This window comes from Gouania willdenowi, chromosome 11, assembly GCF_900634775.1.
Source record: "Gouania willdenowi chromosome 11, fGouWil2.1, whole genome shotgun sequence".
In the NCBI taxonomy this organism is placed as follows: Eukaryota; Metazoa; Chordata; class Actinopteri; order Blenniiformes; family Gobiesocidae; genus Gouania; species Gouania willdenowi.
The window spans coordinates 1,105,739-1,133,728 of NC_041054.1; the positions used below are offsets into that span (position 1 = coordinate 1,105,739).

General features: G+C 38.5%; 3 protein-coding genes across 7 annotated transcripts in view; all 3 read left to right on the top strand.

The window, feature by feature from the left end:
- LOC114471778 (uncharacterized) lies at positions 1-8,145 on the top strand. The gene is made up of 3 exons (XM_028460691.1): positions 1-65; positions 5,337-5,408; positions 5,491-8,145. Exons 2-3 carry the CDS (start codon positions 5,348-5,350, stop codon positions 7,902-7,904), a joined length of 2,475 nt encoding a protein of 824 aa, XP_028316492.1. The 5' UTR covers positions 1-65; positions 5,337-5,347; the 3' UTR covers positions 7,905-8,145.
- Positions 6,198-27,990, top strand: part of LOC114471795 (major histocompatibility complex class I-related gene protein-like) — a 24,409-nt gene continuing 2,616 nt past the window's right edge. Inside the window, exons 1-9 of one of the 5 annotated variants that reach the window (XM_028460713.1) lie at positions 6,198-6,212; positions 11,241-11,369; positions 14,366-14,626; positions 16,277-16,555; positions 16,880-17,200; positions 18,165-18,248; positions 18,359-18,391; positions 19,298-19,344; positions 19,445-19,564. In XM_028460713.1, the coding sequence (XP_028316514.1) occupies positions 11,297-11,369; positions 14,366-14,626; positions 16,277-16,555; positions 16,880-17,200; positions 18,165-18,248; positions 18,359-18,391; positions 19,298-19,344; positions 19,445-19,489 (1,143 nt within the window). In that variant the 5' untranslated portion in view covers positions 6,198-6,212; positions 11,241-11,296 and the 3' untranslated portion in view covers positions 19,490-19,564. The other 4 variants (XM_028460716.1, XM_028460714.1, XM_028460715.1 and 1 more) reach the window with 4 other exon arrangements.
- LOC114471811 (major histocompatibility complex class I-related gene protein-like) overlaps positions 22,298-27,990 on the top strand; it is a 6,229-nt gene continuing 536 nt past the window's right edge. Inside the window, exons 1-3 of the mRNA XM_028460743.1 lie at positions 22,298-22,426; positions 25,404-25,664; positions 27,308-27,586. Coding sequence (XP_028316544.1) covers positions 22,375-22,426; positions 25,404-25,664; positions 27,308-27,586 — 592 coding nt within the window. The 5' untranslated portion in view covers positions 22,298-22,374. The remainder of the gene's footprint in view (positions 22,427-25,403; positions 25,665-27,307; positions 27,587-27,990) is intronic.

Genomic DNA, 27,990 nt, shown 5'->3' on the forward strand with positions numbered 1-27,990 from the left:
TGAATTATTAGACCCGCCTTCCTATGAGCGCTTGTAGCGTAGCACTGCTGCTGCTTCACTTTCAGGTAAAATTCGACTTTTTAACTTAATTTATTTTTTTAAAAAACATGAAAAGTAAAATTATAGCGGCACAGCAATGAACCAGGTTTTATGTTCAGCACTTGTAGGTCGTCACGCATTTGTTTGAGCTGTCTCTTGTTCAGGACGGGCTAATATGCTAATAGTAGCAAGTAGCAGCAAAGCTAACATTAGCATGAAACATGTGGTTCATGTTGTTTAATTAAAAAAAATACTTACTTTTTAAAAAGCTATTTTTTTTTTTTTTTTAGAAGTTTGCAAACAATGTATTTTATTTAAGCAAAATCACATGACTGGGAGTGTTGGGCTGAAATCTAGGGCTGGGCGATTTGGACCAAAACTCATATTTCAATGTTTTTCTCAAAATGGTAATATACGATAATTTTAATTAAAATAAAGTATTTCCAGAAAGACAGTTCAGGGTTAAATTTGCTGATGCAAAATACCACACAGGCACATTTATTAACAAGCAGGTGCACAAAATGCACCATTTTTCTCCTATTAAGGACAGCATGTGTGAGTGAAACTGTTTTTTTAATTCAGCTCTGAGAAGTAGTGAAAGCTCATACTCCTAAAGCAATTATTTTAAGCTATATATATATAGACGATATTTTAATTTTCTATATTACCAAAATATAAAACTTGATATATCTTGAATCTCGATATGTCGCCCAGCCCTACTGAAATATCAGCAATGGTGTAATTTGGTCATATTCTGTAGATCAGTGTTTCTCAAATGGGGGTACGTGTACCCCTAGGAGTACGCAACGGCATAACAGGGGTACTTGAGCGAAAAACTGGAAAATGAACAAGCGAAAGCAGTAAAAACCTGGGGATTTATATTGTTTAATTTTGCTTTAAAATGATAATCATAATACTGGTACTAATAATGAAAATGCTCTTGATTAGAACATGAACTGAAAATATATTTCAAGCTTTAACCCAGGTTTAAGCAAAAGTGCAACAGCAACTTTACAGTAGCTTAAATTTTCTGATTAAGAAATCAGATAACTACTTATTCTATAACATATAACATTACAATTAAAAAAATAATGAGCTCTTCCCTTAGCATCTCAGCATAGTGCGAATAAAAAATTAAACAGCCTGTGGTACACATATAGCCTACTCCAAGAGTAAACAAAGAGGGGGCGGGCTCACATGGGAAAGCAAAAAAGTCCAAAAAAACTGTGGTGGGAAAAACGAAAAATATCAAAAAATGTTAAAAAAAAAAATTATTTAATTTTTTTAAACTCGAATTTGCAAAATAAAAATAGTTTTTTTCTACAAATTCGCTTAATCGATTGAATCAATTTTTTGCCCAGCCCTACTTTCAATTGTTAATTTTCTACTCTCTATCGCTCCTTAACAGTAGGGGTGGGAACCTCTGGGTACCTCACGATACGATACGCGATACAAAGCTTAACAGGAGAGTGTTGAGCTTCTCTCCTACTGTAAGGAGAGAAGCGTTCTGGATCTTCACCTTAGATACTCTCAGTCCTAAGGGTCTCAATGAAGAATTTGACTTATAATCTTAACATTGTAACATTCTACGTACATTGTAAGCATCCGTACTCCGGTGTTTTGTTGTCTCTTTTCTGGTGGACCATCACTGCAGTGTTTATGTTTATATTGTAATCCACTCATCTGTTTCTGTATTTTGAACTGTGGCCTCCACATTGGTCACTGCACCACATTAAGATCAGTCTAAAGGCAGGCATACACTGTGCGATTTTGACCCATTTTGAGCCGATTTTCAACTCGTGCGAATATTTTGCGGGATTGTGCATTGTGTAGTATACATGGGGTCACGAGAAGCGATTAAACCTCACGACCAGCTCCTGATCAGCAATCGTAGGTCGTAAGGATTACAAACATGTTTGAAATCAGTCGCTCCTCGTGAGGGTATTGCACAGTTAAAGCACGGACCGGCTTACCGTAAACGCTCACACTGCGCGTGCGCGAAGACCGTAGGACCGCTGTAAAATTGACTGACTGTCTTGCCCACGTCTGTCCAGCTATCTCCTGGTCCATCACGTCGCCGTCTTTTCTTTTTTAAAACTCTTTTTGCTGAGATTTGCGAGTGTCTCTCCACTTGCGGGTTTTTCTTCTGTTTTAATGGCGACGCTTCAGTGTTCTTCTTCTTATAATTTGTACGTTGCATTTCCAGAAACAAGACCCCGATGTGTCGTGTATGAACGTACAGTGTGAGCAGTCAGATCGTGTCAGAGTGTCGGTCCGTACAGTGTGAGAATATGAATCGTGAGCTGCGCACATTCGAGATCTGCGTCTGAGTTGCACAGTTTGAGCTGGAGCTGAGTGCAACGATTGAAAAAATCGCACAGTGTATCCCAGCCTTAAGACACACCAACATAACAAAGTATAACATTTCCATAATATATGATGGGTACCCTGATGCTTGTATGGTCATGAATATAAAATGTTGTCCTAAGAATGTTAGATTTGTAAATAATGTAAATTTTTGTATGTGTTTATATATATATATATATATATATATATAAATTATTGTAATGCGGCCAATAAAACAGTGCGCTTTATATCGCGGAAATTACGGTACACACAGATGCACCAGTTGTTTCACCACTAGGGGGCCATAATATTTTACAGTATCAAAAGTTATCATTAATCTATGATGTTTCAGACTCTACAATCCCTGGCATCGATGGTCTCGTACAGAACAACTTTATCCACAGATCTTCTGTAGCTCTTGTTAAATGTTGTTTAAACACTCTGAGCAAATTAACATAATTAAAGCTGATCATGTTTTCACGGAGCGCTGCAGGACTACACGAGAAACGGACGGATCTTTACAGGCACAGCAAAGTTAAACGGGCACTGGTCGGCTCTGATTTAGGAGTCAGTTATGATTTGCATAGTTTTTTTGCAGTTTAGACTAGGGGTAGGAATCTTTAGGCACCTCACGATTTGATTCGATTACATTCCAAGGGGCTTCGATTTGATTCTAAATCGATTAATAATGTATTTTGATGCATGTTTAATTCACAAAATATATCTTGTATTCACTGTCCACGCATTGTATAAAAATATATATTTGTATTTAGAAAAAAGAGATACATTACCATTCATTATCCTTTATTACACTAATGGAAGAAGTATGTGAACTGAAAATGTACTAGTTTTTGAAACAAAGGGAGTAGCAGCCTTATCTTGTAACATAACTTCAAGAAGAGATGGTATATCTAGGCTCCAAAGTATGCGGCAGCGCACGAAAGCCCTTGTTTTCCACAACCGAGTAAGGACGTAAATCCTTAGCAATAAATGTTGCAATCGACTTGTTAATCCACTTTACCTTTTCCGAAGAGGGTTGAAACTTTGTTGTGACTTGTTCGATTGTTCTCTGGTTAGCAGAGGTACTTTGAGCCACAGCAGCAGCCGACTTTGCCTCCTCATCCGGGTGAAAGCGTGCTATATGGCTTCTCATGTTTATTGTGTTCCCAAAGTACTTAATTTTAGTATAATAGAGCTTACATACAGCATGGCTCTTGTCCAGTTCACTTCCACTGTGGACATTAAAGAAACATCAGATTTTAAGCTGCACGGGGCTGGTGTTAACTCCCGCACGTCCATGCTTCATTGTTGTGGTGCTCTCTTTAAAGTGTCCCTCTGGAAACGCGCTTCTTCCTCGGGTTCTCCTTATGGTGGGACGTGTCCTGAACACCTCACCAAGGAACCGTCCTTCAGACATCCTAATCAGGTGCCCACTCCACCTCATCTGGCTCTTCTCAGTGCTGAGGAGCAGCGGCTCTACTCCGAGCCCCTCCTGGATGACTGAGCTTCCAGTCACCCTATCCCTATGGGAAAGTCCAGCCACCCTACAAAGGAAGCTCATTTTGGACGCTTGTATTCGCGATCTTGTTCTTTCGGTCATGACCCAAAGCTCATGGTCGGTGCATAGTACACTTCACTGCAGATGCAGCACCAATCCACCTGTTGACTTAACACCTTATTCTTCCCTCACTCGTGAACAAGACCCCAAGGTACTTGAACTCTTTTACTTGCTTCATACCCAACCTGGAGAAGGCACTCCAGTTTTTTGGACTCTGATGTGGAGTTACTGATTCTTGCTCCACTCGGCTCTGAACCGATCCAGAAAGAGCTGAAGGTCACGGCTCACATCATCTGCAAAAAGCAGTGACCTAATCCTGAGATCACCAATAATTTCTATTCATAAGTTATGAACAAAATCTGTGACAAAGGACAGCCCTGGCGAGTCCAACCCTCTCCATAATTTATGTCAGAAGTAGGCATGTAACGATTAATCGTAAGGCAGTTAAAAATCGATTCATAGGTACCACGGTTCACATCGATGCTCTGAAAATTGAATCGCAGTACTTTTTTTAACCAGCAGAGGGCGCTATATATTAATCCTTCCAGAAGCGGACGTGACAGGCGGAATCTGCTACTATTTTCTTTCTGGTTGCCATTTACTGTTAAACATGCTCATAAATGATTCTTTACTCCTTTAGCACCGAAAGAATATCTGTAATATTCCGTGAATATCTGTAAAAGTCAGGTTTTTCTATTAGCTCTGTCTGCTAGCATAGATTTTCTTCTTCCCTGGTGGAATAACTGCATGCCAACCGACCACTGGGTTACCAGCGCCCTCTGCTGGTCTAAACAAATATCTGACATAAATACAGTAAAATGACTGTTTTTTTTTTTTTGTTTTTTTTTTTAAAGTCCAATTGTTAAGGCACAAAATACATTTTCAGTTGCACTTTTAAAAAGAAAAAGAACTATTACGCAGTTTTGAATTGTTTATTATAGAACCAGAATTTAAATTAATAGTCTTCTTCATTTGTATTATTCCTTTATTTATTTCATTCAAGATTTATTTTTAGTTAAATTGCATCATTTTGAATAGTTTATCAAGGGATTCTTTTGACAATGAAAAATAAAAGGAAAATAGCATAGTATTTTCCCCAAATAAATAAAGGAATATTTTTCAGTCATTTGTCAACATTCCCATTTTGTAAACTAAATCGTGAGAAAATCGTATCGTGAACCCAGTATCGTGAATCGAATCGTATCGGGAGTTGAGTGAATCGTTACATCCCTAGTCAGAAGGTATAAAATCCTGCTAAAAAGTTATTTTAATACACCTCTTCATAAAAAGGTGCACATATGTTATTTATTGGTAATACGTTAAACACATTTTTTGCTATACACATTTTCACTACAGGTACCCTTTAAAGTCTTATATTCATGTTCATTTACAGATTGACACGCGATGGACGACGTTCGGGAATATTGTCTTAACGGCAAAGCGGTTGTAATTGAAGAAAATCTGAGTGAGTAAGCACACTTGTTTTTGTTTAGGAAATCTTGTGAGAGGTTTCTGATCATTCTTTATTTCCTTTTTGTGATTTTCAGGAGATGATTTCTATTGGAAGCTTCTCTCGGACCTCCTTGGTCCGCAGTCAGGAGACAACTTAATGCTCAAAACTGATTCATGTAAGAATAGGTTTTTGATTCAAGTGGGACTTTTGAGAGAGGACAAGAACTTTTCTTGGATGGTCGTTGTTGATTGGCTGAAGAACATCCTGCCCAAATATCAGTCGGCAGACTTCCGCCGTTTGATTGAAATCGGCATCGTCACCACTCTGAGTCTGGGAAGTGACTCCAGGCAGAGTTTCCTGGAGTCACAAGTCAACTTCAACTTTGTGGGCCCTATTTGTGACAGCATTGGAGTTGAGCGACAGCATCTTTTGGAAATGAGGGATTTTTCTGAGCAGGCAAAGTCAATTGATATCACGAATGGATTGATTCTGGAGTTAAGTGACTTTGCAGCCCGAGAACAAATTGCTCCAAGTGTTATTGTGCCGTGGGTTCGAAATTTCAACCCCGAGTTTCATCGCAATGAGGAACCCCAAAAGGCCTACAAAACTCTGAGGTCGAGGATTAAGAAGTTGAAAATGTGCTATAGCCGCCTGGAAACCAGAAGCCACAGGAGGAGTGCAGTGATGGAGAACATGCTTCGAACTCCGTTTGAACTAATGCCATCGAATAGGCCCAAATATTTAGTGAAGAAGCGTAAAGTAAAAGATGAGAACCCCGACATTCTAAAAATCACAATCAAGGAAGAAGAAGAAGCAGTTGGAATTTCCCAAGCTGATTCTGCTGAAATGAATGGAGGTATACAGGAAGTGCCACAGAAAAACAAAGTGAAGGAGAGCTCATCCTTGGTCAGTAAACAAAGCTTCAGTAACAAAGAACAACATGTGACTCTGCTCGACATAGCCATGCTGTCGGTGCAGAACTTGTCCAATTTGTACGGTGGAAAAACCGCAGCGTGCAAACAGATCTCCCTGGATCTGCTTAGAAACCAGTTCAGGCTGACTTCCAAAGAGCACCCGGCCATGTCAGACTTTGAGCAGAAAATTGCCTCGCTGCCTGAGAACGTCTCATTTGCGCCTCCTGTTGAGTTTCTAAACTGCAACGCCCACTTTCTTGTAGATGTTCATGACGCGATTGAGCAGAAGATCATAACCTTTGAACAGGAGATCATTCAGTCGGCGGGGCAGAAGCTGGGGCGCGATAAGCTCCCAAAATTTGAAAAGTTTGTAAATTTGCACGAAAGTGCCACATCACGGTTTATTCACATGGCCTCTGACATCCTGAGCCCTCACACTGTTGAGTGGAAGACCTACAGAAAGTACTGGTTGGCTTTCTGTAAAGAAAAGAATAACAGCTCCAGATTTTCCCTGGATAAAACGAACACGCTGTTCAACTACTACGAAGCTGCCGCGGGCCTGACCCACCATCACAAGGAGATTGCTCTTTTCTTCTCTGATTTTTCATCTCTGAATGACGAAAGCCCCAACATTATTTTAGAGAGTGTCACCGCGGATTCCAGCGACCCTGTGATCCAGAGCTTTGTGTGCATGCTGGCCATTGTGTACTGTAAAATCATAGGGCCTTACTGGCAGCTCCTGAAGAGCGCAACGGAGTACACGCTCTTTAGCCAACACGTACTCAATCTCTACCAGAAGTTCCTCGACTGGTCTAAGGATCCTTCAACTCTGCTAGAACCTGAGGAGTCTATTAACATGTTCCGGCAGCATTCGGTGCATGAGAAGTTATTTGAAGGAGTTTTTCATTACTGTGGAAGCTGGCACACGAACAGGGACATGATCCGGGTGAACCTGAAAAGGATCATAAAGGTTGTTGCTGCCGTTGCAGAGGAGCACCTGAAGGATTTTCTCCCAGGAGGAGTGTATGGTAAAGTCTATTATAATGTGATGTTGGAAAGATGCAAGTTCTCCATCCTGATGTTGGATTACCCTTTGAGTGAAGCTCAGTCGTCCTCAGACAAGACTCCTGTGGGCAGTTCTTTAGAGGAAGACTCGAGTAGTTCGTCCGACAGCTCGGTCGACGATTCCAGTCCGCAGACCAACAAACATAAAGTGGAGCCAAATAACTTTGTGGAAGTCATGGACAGGGAGTACCTCATCGAAACCGTGACCAGGAACGGAGGACCGTGCAAGACGCAACAGGATGTGGACAAACTGATGCTGCGCATCGAGGGACAGTCCAGAGCTGACCGATGGAAGGCCATACGCTGTGAGATCCTCTACCAAAAAATGGTCCTCAACAACCAAAACCCCAGATTGAACTTTATTTCCACCTCCACCTCAAGGATGGTTCTGAAGCTAAAGCTGGCGCTTCCTAAGGTGAAGCCTTCGTACTCCCTAGTGTTGTCGCAGAGAAGAATCAAATCAAAGGCAGTGTGCAAACCTGCAGCAGAGGTGAATGACGGTGCTCAAAGTGAGACCATGACCTTATGAAAGCCCAGACCTGTTCTCATATCAGGTTTGGGTAATGCTTCCATACCCTCCTTCAACCTGCTTTTACTTACATTTTCTCCTTTAAAGGTTATCAGTTCTATGCTTAACTCATCAAATATTGCATTTTATTACTGGTAATTATCAGTGAAATCATCTGTATTTCATTCTGTGGTTTGAACTCTAATGTATAGGTGGATGTTTTAATGTTCTGGAAGAAATAAATCATTGATCACATCAATTCAAATTATGCCAGTCTGTGTGTAGCTAATCTCAATGACGAGAGAATAGCACTGAGAAAATAAATATATTTCCTGAACACACATTTGTTTTTTTTCATATTGCTCCAAAACATTTTTACAAGGTTTAGTTTTCTATTGCCCCCCCCCCCCCCCCTTTTGAAGAATGAAAATGCTCAGGGCCTCCCCCAGCACAAGACATTTTAAAAATGGGTAATGGATGTAACCCTAAAAAAAAAAGTACAAAGTGTGATTATCCTTCATCGTTATAAAAATAACAGTTGCGCAATTAAATGTTTCAGATTAATAATAAAGTTCTTTGAGTGTTAAGTGTTACCCCCCCCCCCCCCCCCGTTTGGGAACAACTTGTTTTGTATAAAGATTGTTGTCACGTCTATGGTTTTGATTGGTTTAGTGGTTAACATTTCTGCCTCACATCAGGAAGGCCTGGGTTTGATTTCAAGATCTCGGGGGGTGATATCTGCACAGTAAATAAACTCTGGGGTGAGTCTGAGCGCCCTCACTTCGGCAGAGTCTAATCAAATAAAAACAAGAGATGACCACTATCAGGCCCGCAAAAGGATTGGGCACTGACAATAGCTAAAGTGGCACTTTTTCAAAATAAAATGTCCGGAACATACATAAAAATTGAAAACACTATTTAAAAGTTTCTCTTTTCTTTGCGGCCTGGTTTCAACTTGTCCTCTCAGTCATAAACAGTAGATGTTAGATTTAAAAATGTTAATGTTTATTTTCTGAATCATCACGTATATTCAACATAAGAAATAATAATACATTTTATTTTACATTATAAAATCTACCCGGCGAAGTAGTGACGTTTCTACCTAGCAACTCCGGTCACCATATTAGTTTGGGTTATAACAACGTGTTGTTTCCAACTTGTAACAGAAGAGGTCTCATCTTGCTGAAGAGCTGCTGTGTGATTGGTTGTTTGTCCTGTGGCAAAAAATAAATAAATTCAGATATTGAGTTTTTTATAATTCAAAAACAAAAAAATGGCCAAAAAACGCTGGATGTCCTTCATTTTTTATTTTAATTTTTTTTATTTAACCTTTATTTAACCAGGAAAAAAAATCCCGTTGAGATTAAAAACCTCTTTTTCAAGGGAGTCCTGGCCAAGAGGCAGAAAAGTTACAACACTGAACAGAAATACATTTCCATTACATTAAAATGACAGGATAACATAAGAATCAAATAAAACAATTACAGACAACTGAGGCAGTCTCAAATTCTCTCAGTTTCATTTTAAAAGCATTCAAGGATAACAATTCAGTCAACTTCCAGTCTCTTTGCAGTGTGTTCCAAGCACAAGGAGCTGCATGTACAAAGGCTTTTTTCCCCAGCTCTGTGCGGGCAAAAGGAACTGTGAGCAACAGCTGATCATTGGATCTCAGTGCATAAGTGTTCGTGCTTCTCTTTGTAAGTAATGTACAGATGTAAGAGGGCAGTAATCCAAGAAGAGCCTTATAGATAAAAGTAAACCAATGACACTGCCTCCTAGTGTACAGGGAAGGCCATCCCACCCTAGAGTACAGCTCACAGTGATGTGTCATGGCTCTACAGTTTGTGATGAACCTCAGAGCAGAATGATAAACCGAGTCCACCATCAGAAGACATGTACAAGAAGCATTCATATAAAAAAGGTCACCATAATCTAACACAGATAAGAATGTGGCAGAGACAAGGCGCTTCTTTACACCAAAAGAAAAACATGTCTTGTTGCGGAAGAAGAACCCCAATTTAAGTTTTAATTTCCTCACAAGTTTGTCAATGAAAAGTTTAAAAGTGAGGGAATCATCAATTACAACACCAAGGTATTTATATTCATGTACCACTTTTATGACATTTCCTTCAAGAGTGGACACGACCGGGGGAGCTTGAGGCACCTTCTTATGATTAGAGAACAACATTAGCTTGGTCTTCGCAGCATTGAGAACCAGTCATAGGATGGTGGAAAATGCTGGAGTCTGGTAGGGTGGACAAGGGTAAAAACTGGTCACCAAAACATCTCGTGCCTACGTTTGCTCTCTACATTTCATAACGTGTAAGTGAACAGTTAAGATCTGAGATGAGGATTTAAGGGGCATCTCCTCGGTGGCTTTAGTTGTCATTCTCGATGGTAATATGTTGTAATGACATCTGTTGTCAAGTACATTGCACCCTGATTTTATCATGAATTTAATAAGTGACAACATTAACTGATGCGTCTACGCATATTTTTGTAGTCAACTATCAATTGTGTCACGAATGATTTTTGCATTATTGTATATGTTACACACATTGTGGTTGGTGAGAATTTTGTTGAGTAAATAATGAAATATAATAAAATGTGTTCTATATTTTTGGGGGTGTTTTTAATTTTTTAAGGATGTAAAGTGAAACTTTAGAAAAGTATTTTTAAAGATTTGTTATAAACTCCTGCTGAATAAAAGTCAGTTTAAACATATGTTAACAAGTAAATAATTTATTCATGCTGTGTTAACCAACCTTTTTTGGATCGTGACCCCATTATGATATCAAGAATTTCTGGCAACCCCAAAGACCTTTTTTTTCTAAAATTAGTTTTTGATTAGTTGAGCTCAGATATTTATTTATTTTTACTGCATTGTAGTTGAACTAGATTTACATTTCACAAAGTGAAAGTACAGAAATAGTTGTTTAAGATTGTGTTGTTTTGATTGAAAAGAATAATTAAAACATTAAAAAAAAAAAAAAAACTGAATTTCTTTTAAGTAAATTCAGGCGACCCCACATGGGGTCCTGATCCTAAGGTTGATAAACGGCTGATTTAGTGGCTCCTGAATAGATTTATTTATATAGTTTTTATCATTTCCGTTCATCTCACGCCTGGGGTGAGACCAAGACTGACTCTTTATTTGTTCATTTTTATTTTTCCACACACTCTCCTTCTCTCAAGTACCCTCTGTAATGCCATCGCGTACCCCTAGGGGTACACTTACCTCCATTTGAGAAACACTTTGAAGCAGTTATTTTTTTTTTTAATAATATCTGCTGGAGAACCTGAGTGTGTGACTTCTACCCAGTAACAGTGAGGGAAGAAATCCCATTGGCTGAGCAGGAGGCCGATGGTCACGTGACTTCTCTCATTGTTGATCCACAGGACGGAAGTGAAAGATGCTCGTGCTCACCTCCACCATGAACACCTTCATCTTTGTGTTTCTCCTCTCAACACCCGGTGTGACAGCAGGTCAGTCCACATCATTTTACACTTTACTGTCTTTATGTGAGGAGGAATGGAAAGCTTTGTTTGACTTTCACTTTACAGCCTGGAGTTAGACTCACTTATTAACACTGGGACAACTTTACACCTACAACACTATCATCTGCTCTTTTTACTCACTTTATATGTGTTTTTAACGACTTTTAAACACGTTTAACGAGTCCGCAACGAAAACTTTCAGTTTCACTTTTAATCTGCACAACACAGGGTGTGTCATGTGACGTCATTCAACCACATTCACTGTGAATAAAATTCAGTTTAATAAAAAACTAAACAGTTTAATGCAAACTAAGAAACACTGAAATACCAAGATTCAAGAAAAAAATAGAATTTAATATTTACTTTTGGATTTAGACGTTTTTATGAATCGATACAAATTTTAAAACAAAGAAATTAGGTTTTTTTTTAATGTGAAAGTTTATATCTGGAGCAGAATTACTTTTTTCTGTATTTAGTTTGACATTTAGTTGTTTAAAGAGTCAGTGTCTCTTTATTAATAATAATTAAAAAAAAAAAAAAAAAAAACCTTTCATTTTTATGATCAAACTACAACACAGTGCATCACTGAACATCATTCAGCCACATGAACTGACAATGAACTGTATTTATCACTTTCTCTTTACTGAAATAATTAAAAAATGAGAGTAAATATAGACTTGATTACTTCTGGTTTTAAAATGTATTAAATTTTTAGAAAAAGAAAAGTTTAATTAAAAATTTGATTCATATTTTTATTTCAAATATTCGAACTAAATATGACTTGACAGTGATGACCACATCTGTGCCTGGGTACAGGTGGCTCCTTTAGGGGCTTGAACGGCTCATCACATGGGTAAAAATGAGCTTCAAGCCAGCTAAGTCCAGGTCTCTAGTCTTGAAAAAAGGTAAAGTGGCCGACCATTTCAGCTTTTCAGTTGGAGGGACAAAGATTCCAACGGTGACCGAAAGACCTGTCAAGAGCCTGGGCAAAATCTTTGACAGCTCTCTGAAGGATGCAGCGGCTTTGCAGCAGACAAAGAGCGACCTGACTTCTTGGCTCACAGCCATCGATAAATCTGGTCTTTCAGGAAAGTTTAAGGCCTAGATGTACCAGCACGGAGTTCTACCGAGAATACTCTGGCCTCTGTTAATCTACGAGGTACCAATGACAACGGTAGAGGTACTAGAGAAGACCACCAGCAAGTTTTTTGAGGAAATGGCTGGGGCTTCCTCGGTCCTTGAGCAGCATTGCCTTTTATGGCCAATCCACCAAGCTCCACCTCCCTCTCAGTGGACTCTCAGAAGAATTCAAAGTTGCCCGCTCTAGAGAGGTAATGATGTACAGGGACTCTGCAGATGTTAAGGTTGCCTCTGCAGGAATTGTTGTTAAGACCGGGAGGAAGTGGCAGGCACAAGAAGCCATAAGCAGAGCGGAGACACGGCGGAGGCACAAGACCTTGGTGGGTTCCGTGGCAATGGGGAGGGCAGGCCTTGGTAGTTTTCCTAGGCCACGCTACGACAGGGCTCGCGACAAGGAGAAGCGCCAATTAGTCCAAGACGAGATCCGTGCAGAGCTCGAGGAAGAACGGCACAGCAAAATGGTCAGCATGTCCAAGCAAGGGGCGTGGACAAGGTGGGAACATGCAGAAGCTCGCAAACTCACCTGGGCAGAGCTCTGGAGAGCTGAACCTCTGCGAACAAAATTCCTCATTCAGTCTGTATACGACGTCCTCCCAAGCCTAGCCAATCTGCACACCTGGGGCCTAGCTGACACTCCGGAGTGCAAACTGTGCCAGAGGAGGGGCACCTTGGAGCACATCTTGAGCTGTTGCCCAAAGGCTCTAGGGGAGGGACGGTATCGCTGGCACCATGACCAAGTTTTAAAATCCCTGGCTGATTCCATCTGCGTAGCGATACAATATAGCAAGTCCCAGGTCACCCCTAAGCAATCAATCACCTTCATTAGAGCAGGACAGAAAGCAAACCAGCAGCCGAGCTCCGCAGGAGGGCTCCTCACCACCGCTCGTGACTGGCAGCTCCAAGTTGACCTAGGAACGAAACTCAAGTTCCCAGCAAATATCGCCCCCACTTCACTCCGCCCCGACATGGTGTTAACATCTGATTCAACCAAGCAAGTGGTGCTACTGGAGCTGACGGTCCCCTGGGAGGACCGGATTGACGAAGCCAATGAGCGAAAGAGGGCCAAATACTGTGAGCTCACCACAGAGTGCCGGAGCAATGGCTGGAGAGCCCGCTGTGAATCAGTCGAAATCGGGTGCAGGGGTTTTGCAGGTCACTCACAACAGCGAGTGTTCAAACTCCTAGACATTAGAGGACAGCAGTTGAGAAAAGCCACCAAGAACATCCTTGAGGCCACAGAAAAGGCCTCCAGGTGGCTGTGGATCCGTAGGGGGGATCCGTGGTGCGCCACATGGACACAGGCTGGGGTCTGATCACCCCCGGCTGGGTCGCCCAGTTTATTAATTCTCTCCTCCAATAATTAATAAAGTTTTTAGTAGACATGTGACTAGGTGACGCTGTCCTCTTTGATATTGATGCCAAATGAAGCCAATCAGCTTCCTGCATTGTTAGAATTACATTTTAATGACTCACAACAGTCATGAGAAAACTGTCACACACATTTTATAAAGTCTGTCACATTTTGCTGAGTTTGATTAAATTTTAACATTTGTTAATGAAAAAAACATCATATAAAGTTAGTCTGAGCATCTAAAACAAACAGTGTTTAGTTAAAGCAATGTTAACTGAATTTATTTGACTTTAAAAACCAAAAAACAACAACGATATTTTTTAAATACTGGAATAATGTTTTTTTTAGTCTTTGAATCATTTACAAAGATATTAAAATGTGTGGTAGAGTTAGTGTTTGTAACAGCAGAGATCACTGTGATGTGTGTGATTGTGTGGATACGTTCATGTTGTTGGTCAGTGTCTGAATTCATGACTCTGACCTTTTCTTACAGTGCTGCACACTCTGAGATATTTTCAGACATCTTCATCTGACGTACCAAACTTCCCAGAGTTTGTGGCTGTTGGTTATGTTGATGATGTTCAGATGGGTCACTACGACAGTAACACCAGGAGAGCAGTCCCTAAAAAGGACTGGATTAAAGATGCTGTAGGTGAAGATTACGTAGAAGGTCTAACTGCTCGAGGAAGGAAGCATCAGCTGAGGTTCAAAGCCCACCTAGAAAACTTAAACCAGCGTTTCAACCAATCTGGAGGTTAGTTAAAGTTCTCTTGTTCTTTCTAATGCTGATGTGTGACAGTGTGTGTTAATGCTTGTTGTGTAGCTGTAAACACACTGAAAGTGTGTCCTTCAAACCCTGAATAGAAAGCACAGCATCACTAGAGGTGACAAAAGTACTCGTCTTCAGTACTAAAGTAAAAGTTTAGATACTTGAATAAATAATGACTCTGGTAAAAGTATTGAAGTTGCTCCCTTACGTGAGTAAAAGTAAAAAAGTAGTCGCTACTAAATGTACTTTAGTAAAAAGTAAAACAAACATTCCTTCAATGATAAAACAAGGTTTTTATAAATTCCATATCTTTAATTTTTTATGAACTTGTAGAAAACTGGTTCATGTAAACAAGTTAAATCTGTTCTCTTTGAACATCTGGAGAATTTAAAACTCATTATAAATACAATTTGTAAATAAAATGTGTCAAGAAAAAAAATGCAAATGCTCAATTAAACCCAGATCAGCTTTGAGTTTAATATTTATAAAAACTTGAAAATGTAAACTATAAAACTAATGGACCTGTTTAACAGAAAAAAGCTCAAACTACCAAAGTTTTGCATCTTTTTACGTCATAACGTCATCTTGGAACGTCTTAAAAGTAATGAGATCATTTTTAAAATGTAAGGAGTAGAAAGTACAGATATGTGTTTAAAAAAGTAAGAAGTCACCAAAAAAAAAAAAAAAATACTGAAGTAAAGCACAGATACCATAAAATAGTACTTAAGTACAGTAACAAAGTATTGGTACTTGGTTACTTTTCACCTCTGAGCATCACTAAGTGAATGCTGCAGGAACCATTCCTAAAGCTGGAAAAATGCTGATGTCAGCACTTCCTCCGTCGTCCCTCGGAGTCACTAGATTGTCATTGGACGCTGAAAGAAGCTCCATTGTTGTGGACGTTGGATGTGATGATGTTAAAGGTGTCAGTGAGAGACTAGTTATTATCAATAGTTATAAACTCATCATTTACATTCACAGTATTGTTACTGTCACATTGTATTGTTCCTATTTATATACATTTCTATTATATCCTAACTATAACCACCTGTATGGGTGTGAAGATTTACTCACAGGTAGTGAGAAAACTTGATATGAAACATATTTTAATAATTAATAACTATGTATGTGTAAGCCATAGAACTGTAACATGGTTCCACAGATTGTTTTCTGGTGATTTAGTTTTTTGTACTTTGATCTCTTCTGGTCTTTCATTAGTTTTTAACTCTTTTGAATTACAATTTAATTACGATTACAACAGCAACAGATTATTTTGATTACAATTACGATTTTAATTACGCCATAATTATAATTAATTCTAAATTACATGATTACATTTATATTTGCCCCTAACCCTGTTTCCAGTCACATGTAGTTGCGCCTCCTGTTGGTCACATAAAGTAATGCAGCTGTGCTTTGTGTTGCTCCTAAAACTAGATCCTACTTTCACATCTTTGTTCACATTCAGCCTTTAAAAGTCTTTAAAGTGGCTCCATGTCAGAATAAAAGCCTGCAGTGCTGAAAGGATTTAGTAAAGAATCAAAGAGATGATCAATAGAAACACATTTACAATCAGATCAGATGTAATTGGAGACAAATCTTGTACATGTGTTTAATGTTCTCTGTGTCTCTCAGGTGTTCACACTTACCAGCAGATGCACGGCTGTGACTGGGACGATGAGACTGGAGAGGTTAATGGTTATAATCAATATGGTTATGATGGAGAAGACTTCCTCAGTCTGAATCTGAAGGAACAGATATGGATCGCTGCTAAACAACAGGCTTTCATCACTAAACTCAACTGGGACAATGACAAAGCTATGATGTCACACTGTAAATACTTCTACACACAGGAATGTCCTGAGAATTTGAAGAAGATTGTGAACGCTGGGCGGAGCTTCATGATGAGAACAGGTAAACTCCTCTGAGCTTCCTTTGCTGCAGACACATGAACACAACAGTGTGACTGTCTTTATCTGTTAGAATGAAAAGTGTGATCACAGTGAGTGTAAATCACCTGGATCTGTGTCTCTACAACACATTTTGACATTTGAACTGATTTCACTTTAAACTCTTTAAGATGTTTTATTTTGGTATTTTCGTTGAATTTGCATATTAGCTAAATATTTACTGTCACCTGTGACTTTTAGATTTATCATTTAGATTCAATATTTATGTTTATCATTTAGATGCTTCATCATTAAAGTTCACTGTGTTCTCCTTGTGGTTCCTCTGCAGATCTTCCCTCCATCCAGCTCCTCCAGAGGACTCCCTCCTCTCCAGTCACCTGCCACGCTACAGGTTTCTACCCCCGCTATGCTGTGATGTTCTGGAGGAAAGACCAGGAGGAGGAGGTGTTGGAGGGCGTGGACCACGAAGAGATGCTCCCCAACCATGATGGGAGCTTCCAGATGAGCGTTGACCTGAACATTTCTCTGATCAGAGCTGAAGACTGGAGCAGGTACGACTGTGTGTTCCAGATTAAAGGTGTGGAGGAAGATCTCACAGTCACTCTGGACAAAAGTGTGATTTTAAGCAACTGGAGAAAGTCTGATGGAGGTGAGAGACTCATGATGATGTGTGGGATTGTTCTGATCCATCTTTGCTCACAATCACATCAAAACAGTCAAATTTATCAAACATCTGATTCCTCTTCATTTACTCTTGGTAACTATCAGTAGTTGATTAAAGTTATAGAAATCTAATTACAGGACTTGTTGCTGAGGCTGAATTCACTTATTTAAACATGTGACATTTATGAATGTATTATTTCAATGAATATTTGTGAAGATTTTATAAACTCAGATGATAATTTGATGGTAAACTTATAGAGATCCTCCACTATTTTTACAAATGTGGCCTAAAACCTTTGAAATGTCCTTATTAGCAGATCTATTTCTAACAAAATACATTACTTTTGCATCATATTTGTTTTATTAACTTTTAAAAATAGGATTAATTTACAGTTTTACAGCCTGTGTTCCTCCATCTTGAAATCATGTGATTGATGATGTCACACGGCCCCACTGTCTGTAAACATCCCATTGTTTTCTATTGGAGTGAAACATTCAGCCTGATTTTTAGATCATTTAACAGATTTTTCAGTCAAAATAACAATTTGTGCTGCTTTTATTTGCTTTAAATAATCAGGAAAAGTTAAAGATGTCGATGTAAACCTCTTTTATTTACAGAAAGAGGATAAAAACAGTGAACCAAAAAATACTCTGGCCGCAGGTGGCAACAGTTGTCACCTGCGGCAATGCATGTTGTTAGACACAGATTTACAAATTGATTACTTATTGTAACTGTAACAAAGCAGTGAGTGAAGCTTGTGTGAAAAATGACAGATTTAATCATCATTGAAACTTCCAACACGCTGCATTTAAACCTTGTTTATTGTCCAACTCTCTTTAATGAAACATAATATAATACCAACACTCAAGGAAAAGTGTTATTTTTTTTTATTTACTTCTGATTCAGACGTTTTTATGAATCACTACTAATAAATGTTGTTGTTGTGTAGGTGTTGTTGCTGCTGTTGTTATCGTAGCTGTTCTTGTTCTTGTGGCTGTCGTTGGATTTGTGACGTGGATCAAATGTTCTCCTGGTAATAAATGAAAAGCTCTTTTTATTCACTTTAAAACACTTTTCTTGAACCTTCTTTGAATCCTCTTCTCAGTGCAGTTATTAATGCTCTTTGTCTTTATTTGTCTCCAGCTCGCTGTCCCTCAGGGATTACAGGTTCTCACAGTGAGTCGCTCACATTGGACCTCATTTATCATCCCTGTGTGAAAACGGTGCAAATCTGAGGTCACATTGTGTCGTATGACAGAACAAACATGGAACTTATGAAATATTCATATCTGACCAATCACAGCGCACCAATGATCGGGTGTTGATAAATGCAGCGGCTGAATTTGATGGTCATTAACATGTTACGCCCTCAAATAGTCCTGGTTCAGTGGCCCCGCCCACTGAGGTCAAACAAACGTTTGTAAGGAAATAAACAGTTTTGAGATGAAAATCATCATCCTCACAGCTGAGGTAAAGAAAAATATATTTGAACTCAAGATAATAAAACCTGTCCGAATTTTTTTTCGCCCCAAAAATTGTACGTTTCAGCTCTAGTGGGCACAAATCAGACTCTGGAGGTCCCAGACCTTTTTGTTGATGCCAAGTTTTAAAATTGTATGTCACATATAAATTATATTGCATTTATCCATGGTAGAATGACATATATACAGTATATATATTACACGTGAATTAGCGAGATTTTCTGAGTCCTTGTTGCAACAGATAAGCAGCAAAACCGTAGGTGGTGGAATTGACGTACAACAGATTACGTTCCAGTTTCTGAGCAGATACGCATCCAGTGGAAATCCAAGGTTAGTCAGATTTTCCTGTGCTGCTCCACTAATCCACTCAGGTTTGGGTACATGAGGTCAGACCAGTCATGAGATCTGATCGTAGTGTATGATCACATCAGAAATGGTTAATATCAAAGCGTGCGTGAATTTGGTCCAACCCACGTGGTACGCTCAGATCTGAACGTACGAACGGTTGATAAATGAGGGTCAGTGTGTTTTTCTTATTGATCCTGATGTCATGGCTGATCAGTGAAAGCATCTTCCTCACTCCACTCTGTTTGTTTTTCAGCCTCTGACACTTCGTCTTCCTCACCTGGAGAATCAGACCCAAACAAAGTGAGTTCATCATCATCCATGTTGACATCAAATGACAATGAAAGGCTAATAAAGTGGATGAATGTGATGATACAGAGTGTTTCATGTTTTGCTCCTTTAGGAGACCAGTGAGGAGCAGAGGGAGATGATGACACTCAGCTCCTGAACGCACCACAGATACTTTACTTCACATATAACCTGTCAAATGAAGGGGCTCAGGTTGTTCATATTTAAAAAAAAATGTATTTCCTTAAACAGAACAGGCAACATTGTTATTATTATTGTTTTTTAAATTCTGTTTTATTTTTTTTTAACAGAGATTTTAAACAGAATGAAGCGAGAGTTGCAATATGACAGTGAATGTATCCTCACATGCAAGTTTTGGGATAATATTACACGTTTACACACACTTTCTCACGATAAACAGGCCAACAAAGACACATAAATGTCAATTATTTATAATAAATGTTATTGTTACAGTTTTATAATAAATATAAAACAAAAAAGCACCACCTGAAAGTGTTATGTCAGGTTTTAATAAGTTCTATAGTTTTAGCTACAAATGTTACATACACAACATAGCAACAATTGTCATTTCTATTAGAAAAAAGTCTCACCTGAAGTAGGTGTTTTAGGTATTAACATGCTCCAAAGTAAATAAGTCATTTCGCTACACTGGTGTTAACATTGTGTTTCATGTGTCATGTAATGTACAGGTGCTTTAATTCAACACTATTTTCTGAAAATGATTTCCTTGATTAACAAATGCCGTTAATCTGCATCCTGTAGCATTCTGACAGAAATATTTATATTTCACTACAACATGATTTATTTTCATTTTAAACCTCCTTAAGAAGAGCTTTTAAAAGACTGGATGTTTATAACTTAGAACACATTCATCCATTTTCTGACCCGCTAACTTACAACACAGTGCAGATAAAATAATAAGCATTATATATAATACACAGAAAAAACATAAAAACAGCCGTGATGTTACTGCACACTATGATCAAAGTAAGCTGTTACCATAATAAGTGTGTATTGTAACAGCTCTGCTGTTTGTTGGATGTGTTTTTTTGTAGATATCCTTAATTCCTACAGTTTTGGAAGTCAGTGAAGGCAACAGGAGGATTCAGGGGAGGTGGTTAGTGTTGAGGGTTTGTGTCAGAGCTCAAAAGTTACGATTCATCCTAGTAATTTACCGAAGCGGTGAATTACGGTGTTTTATTTGATGTGGTCACGGTCGACAGTGACCAGTTAATGAATGTTTACGAATCGTCCCAGTTTCTTTACAACGTCCGTATATACTGTATGTTTATAAACTGGGTGATGAAGCTTTTTATGGAATAATTTCAGCACCTACAGTCTAATCCCTACAGATACTAGTTACGTAGTTCTGTTTTAGTAGTAAGTGGAAGTACTGACAGGTTAGCAAACTAACAAAGCTGCACTTTATCTCACTGTATTTCTGTGTTTCAGCAAATTTTACCTGTAGAGGTTTCTTCAGATTGGACGTAATCACTGGATGATGACAACATGTTAGCAGCAGGCAGTCATCATTCACATTGTACTGTGATAGTGTTTAATTTTTAAGGATTTAAGTGAAAAATGACGTTGAAGTTTTCATGCAGTGAAAGCTCCAGGTTCATGATGATAAACAGCCACAGGCAGCGCGTTGGTTTCACGTGTTCATTTGTTATGGTGAAGTGTCGCACTGTGTGTATCTGCTGCACGGTGTATATTCTGCTTTCTTTTAAAATGTAATCCCACCAAGTAATCCCCATTTTTATCAAAATTACCGGTAATCTGATTACATGTTTTTTAAATATACTGTAATGGATTACAGTTACATTACTTTTGTATCCAGATTACGTAACACCGTTACTTGTAATCCGTTTCTTCCCAAGCCTGGTTATGTTATAAAGGCTTTCTGAAACTTACAGAAGGTTGTTTTTTTTATTCTTGTTATGTTTCTTTTAACAATAAACTGTTAACAATGAAACTGACTGTTTACTTACAGAGACTCATAGAGATAATTTACCTCAGAAAACACTTTGTATTCAAACATTAACACAGCTTTGTGCTTTTTATCACTTTAACGTTAATTATTCTCAGGAAAAGTGGTTCTCAAACTGTGGGACGCGGCCCGTGAGGCTTTATTCATTATTACTTTATCACTGTTGATATAATACATGTGATTACATATGTTTATTTTTTTTTAGTTTTGAAGAAGAATAATCACAATAACTTTTTCAGACAATGTTTACATTGTTTCATTCTTCAAAAACCCACAAAACAGCAACAGAAACACAAAATTACTTAAAAACCACAAAACAACCATAGAAATACACAAAACAGAAACACTGAAAACAACACAAAATACTAAAATGATAGAAATATATACAAAACTAAATCTTTTGTGCTTTTGTTTGTTAACGCTCAGATTGATCATTATTCTAAATAAAAACATGAATTCTAAAAATGTGGCCCATTGATCAGACAAAGCACGTGATTGATTGGTCATCTCTGCACGTGAGAGTGAAAGAAGCTCTGATTGGTTGAGGCAGGTGAGTCCTAACAATCAGCAGCTGAAACTGATTGGTTGATGATGCTGAAGGAAGGAAGAGTTTATAAATCAATAAAATTATACTAAGTTAAAATAAATAATGAGTAATAATTTAAAAAAAATATATTTTTTTTGGGTGTTTTTAATTTTTAAGTACGAAAAGTGACAACTTTAAAAAAATATTTCCAAAAATTTGTTAAAAACTGCTGAATGAAAGTCAGTTTAAACATATAACACGTGAAATAATTAATTAATTTTTCCTACATTGTAATATTTAACTTTATTTTTACAAAGTGATCAAAACAACATCATGTTAAAGCAGTTATTTTTTTAATAATATCTGCTGCAGAACCTGAGTGTGACTTCTACCCAGTAACAGTGAGGGAAGAAATCCCATTGGCTGAGCAGGAGGCCGATGGTCACGTGACTTCTCTCAGTGTTGATCCACAGGACAGAAGTGAAAGGTGCTCGTGCTCACCTCCACCATGAACACCTTCATCTTTGTGTTTCTCCTCTCAACACCCGGTGTGACAGCAGGTCAGTCCACATCATTTTACACTTTACTGTCTTTATGTGAGGAGGAATGGAAAGCTTTGTTTGACTTTCACTTTACAGCCTGGAGTTAGACTCACTTATTAACACTGGGACAACTTTACACCTACAACACTATCATCTGCTCTTTTTACTCACTTTATATGTGTTTTTAACGACTTTTAAACACGTTTAACGAGTCCGCAACGAAAACTTTCGGTTTAACTTTTTCATTTTTACCTGCGCAACAAAAGGGGTGTGTCATGTGACGTCATTCAGCCACATTCACTGTGAATAAACAGTTTAATGCAAACTAAGAAACACTGAAATACCAAGAGTCAAGAAAAAATAGAATTTAATATTTACTTTTGGATTTAGACGTTTTTATGAATCGATACAAATTTTAAAACAAAGAAATTAGGTTTTTTTTTAATGTGAAAATTTATATCTGGAGCAGAATTACTTTTTTCTGTATTTAGTTTGACATTTAGTTGTTTAAAGAGTCAGTGTCTCTTTATTAATAATAATTAAAAAAAAAAAAAAACTTTCATTTTTATGATCAAACTACAACACAGTGCGTCACTGAACATCATTCAACCACATGAACTGACAATAAACTGTATTTATCACTTTCTCTTTACTGAAATAATAATTAAAAAATGAGAGTAGATATAGACTTGATTACTTCTGGTTTTAAAATGTATTAAATTTTTAGAAAAAGAAAAGTTTAATTAAAAATTTGATTCATATTTTTATTTCAAATATTCAAACTTAATATGACTTGACAGTGATGACCACTTCTGTGCCTGGGTGCAGGTGGCTCCTTTAGGGGCTTGAACGGCTCATCACATGGGCAAGAATGAGCTTCAAGCCAGATAAGTTCAGGTCTCTAGTCTTGAAAAGAGGTAAAGTGGCCGACCATTTCAGCTTTTCAGTTGGAGGGACAAAGATTCCAACGGTGACCGAAAGACCTGTCAAGAGCCTGGGCAAAATCTTTGACAGCTCTCTGAAGGATGCAGCGGCTTTGCAGCAGACAAAGAGCGACCTGACTTCTTGGCTCACAGCCATCGATAAATCTGGTCTCCCAGGAAAGTTTAAGGCCTGGATGTACCAGCACGGAGTTCTACCTAGAATACTCTGGCCTCTGTTAATCTACGAGGTACCAATGACAACGGTAGAGGTACTAGAGAAGACCACCAGCAAGTTTTTGAGGAAATGGCTGGGGCTTCCTCGGTCCTTGAGCAGCATTGCCTTTTATGGCCAATCCACCAAGCTCCACCTCCCTCTCAGTGGACTCTCAGAAGAATTCAAAGTTGCCCGCTCTAGAGAGGTAATGATGTACAGGGACTCTGCAGATGTTAAGGTTGCCTCTGCAGGAATTGTTGTTAAGACCGGGAGGAAGTGGCAGGCACAAGAAGCCATAAGCAGAGCGGAGACACGGCTGAGGCAGGCTTTGGTAGTTTTCCTAGGCCACGCTACGACAGGGCTCGCGGCAAGGAGAAGCGCCAATTAGTCCAAGACGAGATCCGTGCAGAGCTCGAGGAAGAACGGCACAGCAAAATGGTCAGTATGTCCAAGCAAGGGGCGTGGACAAGGTGGGAACATGCAGAAGCTCGCAAACTCACCTGGGCAGAGCTCTGGAGAGCTGAACCTCTGCGAATAAAATTCCTCATTCAGTCTGTATACGACATCCTCCCAAGCCTGGCCAATCTGCACACCTGGGGCCTAGCTGACACTCCGGAGTGCAAACTGTGCCAGAGGAGGGGCACCTTGGAGCACATCTTGAGCTGTTGCCCAAAGGCTCTAGGGGAGGGACGGTATTGCTGGCACCATGACCAAGTTTTAAAATCCCTGGCTGATTCCATCTGCGTAGCGATACAATATAGCAAGTCCCAGGTCACCCCTAAGCAATCAATCACCTTCATTAGAGCAGGACAGAAAGCAAACCAGCAGCCGAGGTCCGCAGGAGGGCTCCTCACCACCGCTCGTGACTGGCAGCTCCAAGTTGACCTAGGAACGAAACTCAAGTTCCCAGCAAATATCGCCCCCACTTCACTCCGCCCCGACATGGTGTTAACATCTGATTCAACCAAGCAAGTGGTGCTACTGGAGCTGACGGTCCCCTGGGAGGACCGGATTGACGAAGCCAATGAGCGAAAGAGGGCCAAATACTGTGAGCTCACCACAGAGTGTCGGAGCAATGGCTGGAGAGCCCGCTGTGAATCAATCAAAATCGGGTGCAGGGGTTTTGCAGGTCACTCACAACAGCGAGTGTTCAAACTCCTAGACATTAGAGGACAGCAGTTGAGAAAAGCCACCAAGAACATCCTTGAGGCCACAGAAAAGGCCTCCAGGTGGCTGTGGATCCGTAGGGGGGATCCGTGGTGCACCACTTGGACACAGGCTGGGGTCTGATCACCCCCGGCTGGGTCGCCCAGTTTATTAATTCTCTCCTCCAATAATTAATAAAGTTTTTAGTAGACATGTGACTAGGTGACGCTGTCCTCTTTGATATTGACGCCAAATGAAGCCAATCAGCTTCCTGCATTGTTAGAATTACATTTTAATGACTCACAACAGTCATGAGAAAACTGTCACACACATTTTATAAAGTCTGTCACATTTTGCTGAGTTTGATTAAATTTTAACATTTGTTAATGAAAAAAACATCATAAAACTCTGGTTTAGAAATACTAAAAACTTCCTTTATTTCATATAAAGTTAGTCTGAGCATCTAAAACAAACAGTGTTTAGTTAAAGCAATGTTAACTGAATTTATTTGACTTTAAAAACCAAAAAACAACAATATTTTTAAATAATGGAATAATGTTTTTTTAGTCTTTGAATCATTTTCAAAGATATTAAAATGTGTGGTAGAGTTAGTGTTTGTAACAGCAGAGATCATTGTGATGTGTGTGATTGTGTGGATACGTTCATGTTGTTGTTCAGTGTCTGAATTCATGACTCTGACCTTTTCTTACAGTGTTGCACACCGTGAGATATTTTCAGACATCTTCATCTGACGTACCAAACTTCCCAGAGTTTGTGGCTGTTGCTTATGTTGATGGTTTTGTGATCGGTCACTACGACAGTAACACCAGGAGAGCAGTCCTTAAACAAGACTGGGTTAAAGATGCATTAGGTGAAGATTACATAGAAAGTCTAACTGCTCGAGGAGGGAAGCATCAGCTGAGGTTCAAAGCCCACCTAGAAAACTTAAAGCAGCGTTTCAACCAATCTGGAGGTTAGTTAAAGTTCTCTTGTTCTTTCTAATGCTGATGTGTGACAGTGTGTGTTAATGCTTGTTGTGTAGCTGTAAACACACTGAAAGTGTGTCCTTCAAACCCTGAATAGAAAGCACAGCATCACTGGAGGTGGAAAAAGTACTCGTCTTCAGTACTAAAGTAAAAGTTTAGATACTTGAATAAATAATGACTCTGGTAAAAGTATTGAAGTTGCTCCCTTACTTGAGTAAAAGTAAAAAAGTAGTCGCTACTAAATGTACTTTAGTAAAAAGTAAAACAAACATTCCTTCAATGATAAAACAAGGTTTTTATAAATTCCATATCTTTAATTTTTTATGAACTTGTAGAAAACTGGTTCATGTAAACAAGTTAAATCTGTTCTCTTTGAACATCTGGAGAATTTAAAACTCATTATAAATACAATTTGTAAATAAAATGTGTCAAGAAAAAAAATACAAATGCTCAATTAAACCCAGATCAGCTTTGAGTTTAATATTCATAAAAACTTGAAAATGTATAATATAATATTAATGGACCTGTTTAACAGAAAAAAGCTCCAACTACCAAAGTTTTGCATCTTTTTACGTCATAACGTCATCTTGGAACGTCTTAAAAGTAATGAGATCATTTTTAAAATGTAAGGAGTAGAAAGTACAGATATGTATTTAAAAAAGCAAGAAGTCACCAAAAAAAAAAAGTACTCACTAAAGTACAGATACCATAAAATAGTACTTAAGTACAGTAACAAAGTATTGGTACTTGGTTATTTGTCACCTCTGAGCATCACTAAGTGAATGCTGCAGGAACCATTCCTAAAGCTGGAAAAATGCTGACGTCAGCACTTCCTCTGTCGTCCCTCAAAGTCACTAGATTGTCATTGGACGCTGAAAGAAGCTCCATTGTTGTGGACGTTGGATGTGATGATGTAAAAGGTGTCAGTGAGAGACTAGTTATTATCAATAGTTATAAACTCATCATTTACATTCACAGTATTGTTACTGTCACATTGTATTGTTCCTATTTATATACATTTCTATTATATCCTAACTATAACCACCTGTATGGGTGTGAAGATTTACTCACAGGTCGTGAGAAAACTTGATATGAACATATTTTAATAATTAATAACTATGTATGTGTAAGCCATAGAACTGTAACATGGTTCCACAGATTGTTTTCTGGTGATTTAGTTTTTTGTACTTTCATCTCTTCTGGTCTTTGATTAGTTTTTAACTCTTTTGAATTACAATTTAATTACGATTACAACAGCAACAGATTATTTTGATTACAATTATGATTTTAATTACGCCATAATTATAATTAATTATAAATTACATGATTACATTTATATTTGCCCCAACCCTGTTTCCAGTCACATGTAGTTGCGCCTCCTGTTGGTCACATAAAGTAATGCAGCTGTGCTTTGTGTTGCTTCTAAAACTAGATCCTACTTTCACGTCTTTGTTCACATTCAGCCTTTAAAAGTCTTTAAAGTGGCTCCATGTCAGAATAAAAGCCTGCAGTGCTGAAAGGATTTAGTAAAGAATCAAAGAGATGATCAATAGAAACACATTTACAATCAGATCAGATGTAATTGGAGACAAATCTTGTACATGTGTTTAATGTTCTCTGTGTCTCTCAGGTGTTCACACTTACCAGCAGATGCACGGCTGTGACTGGGACGATGAGACTGGAGAGGTTAATGGTTATTGTCTGTATGGTTATGATGGAGAAGACTTCATCAGTCTGAATCTGAAGGAACAGATATGGATCGCTGCTAAACAACAGGCTTTCATCTCTAAACTCAACTGGGACAATAACAAAGCTATGATGTCACACTGTAAATACTACTACACCCAGGAATGTCCTGAGAATTTGAAGAAGATTGTGAACGTTGGGCGGAGCTTCCTGATGAGAACAGGTAAACTCCTCTGAGCTTCCTTTGCTGCAGACACATGAACACAACAGTGTGACTCTGTCTTTATCTGTTAGAATGAAAAGTGTGATCACAGTGAGTGTAAATCACCTGGATCTGTGTCTCTACAACACATTTTGACTTAAGATGTTTATTTCTCTCTTTCTCACATATTTCACTGATTTCACTTTAAGCTCTTTTATTTTGGTATTTTCGTTGAATTTGCATATTAGCTAAACATTTAGTTTCACCTGTGACAATTAGATTTATCATTTAGATTTAGTTTTAACATTTAGATTTAATTTTAACATTTAGATTAAATATTTAACTATTACATTTAACATTTCACTGACATTTAGATTCAATATTTATATTTGTCAATTAGATTTAATATTTTAATTCATCATTTA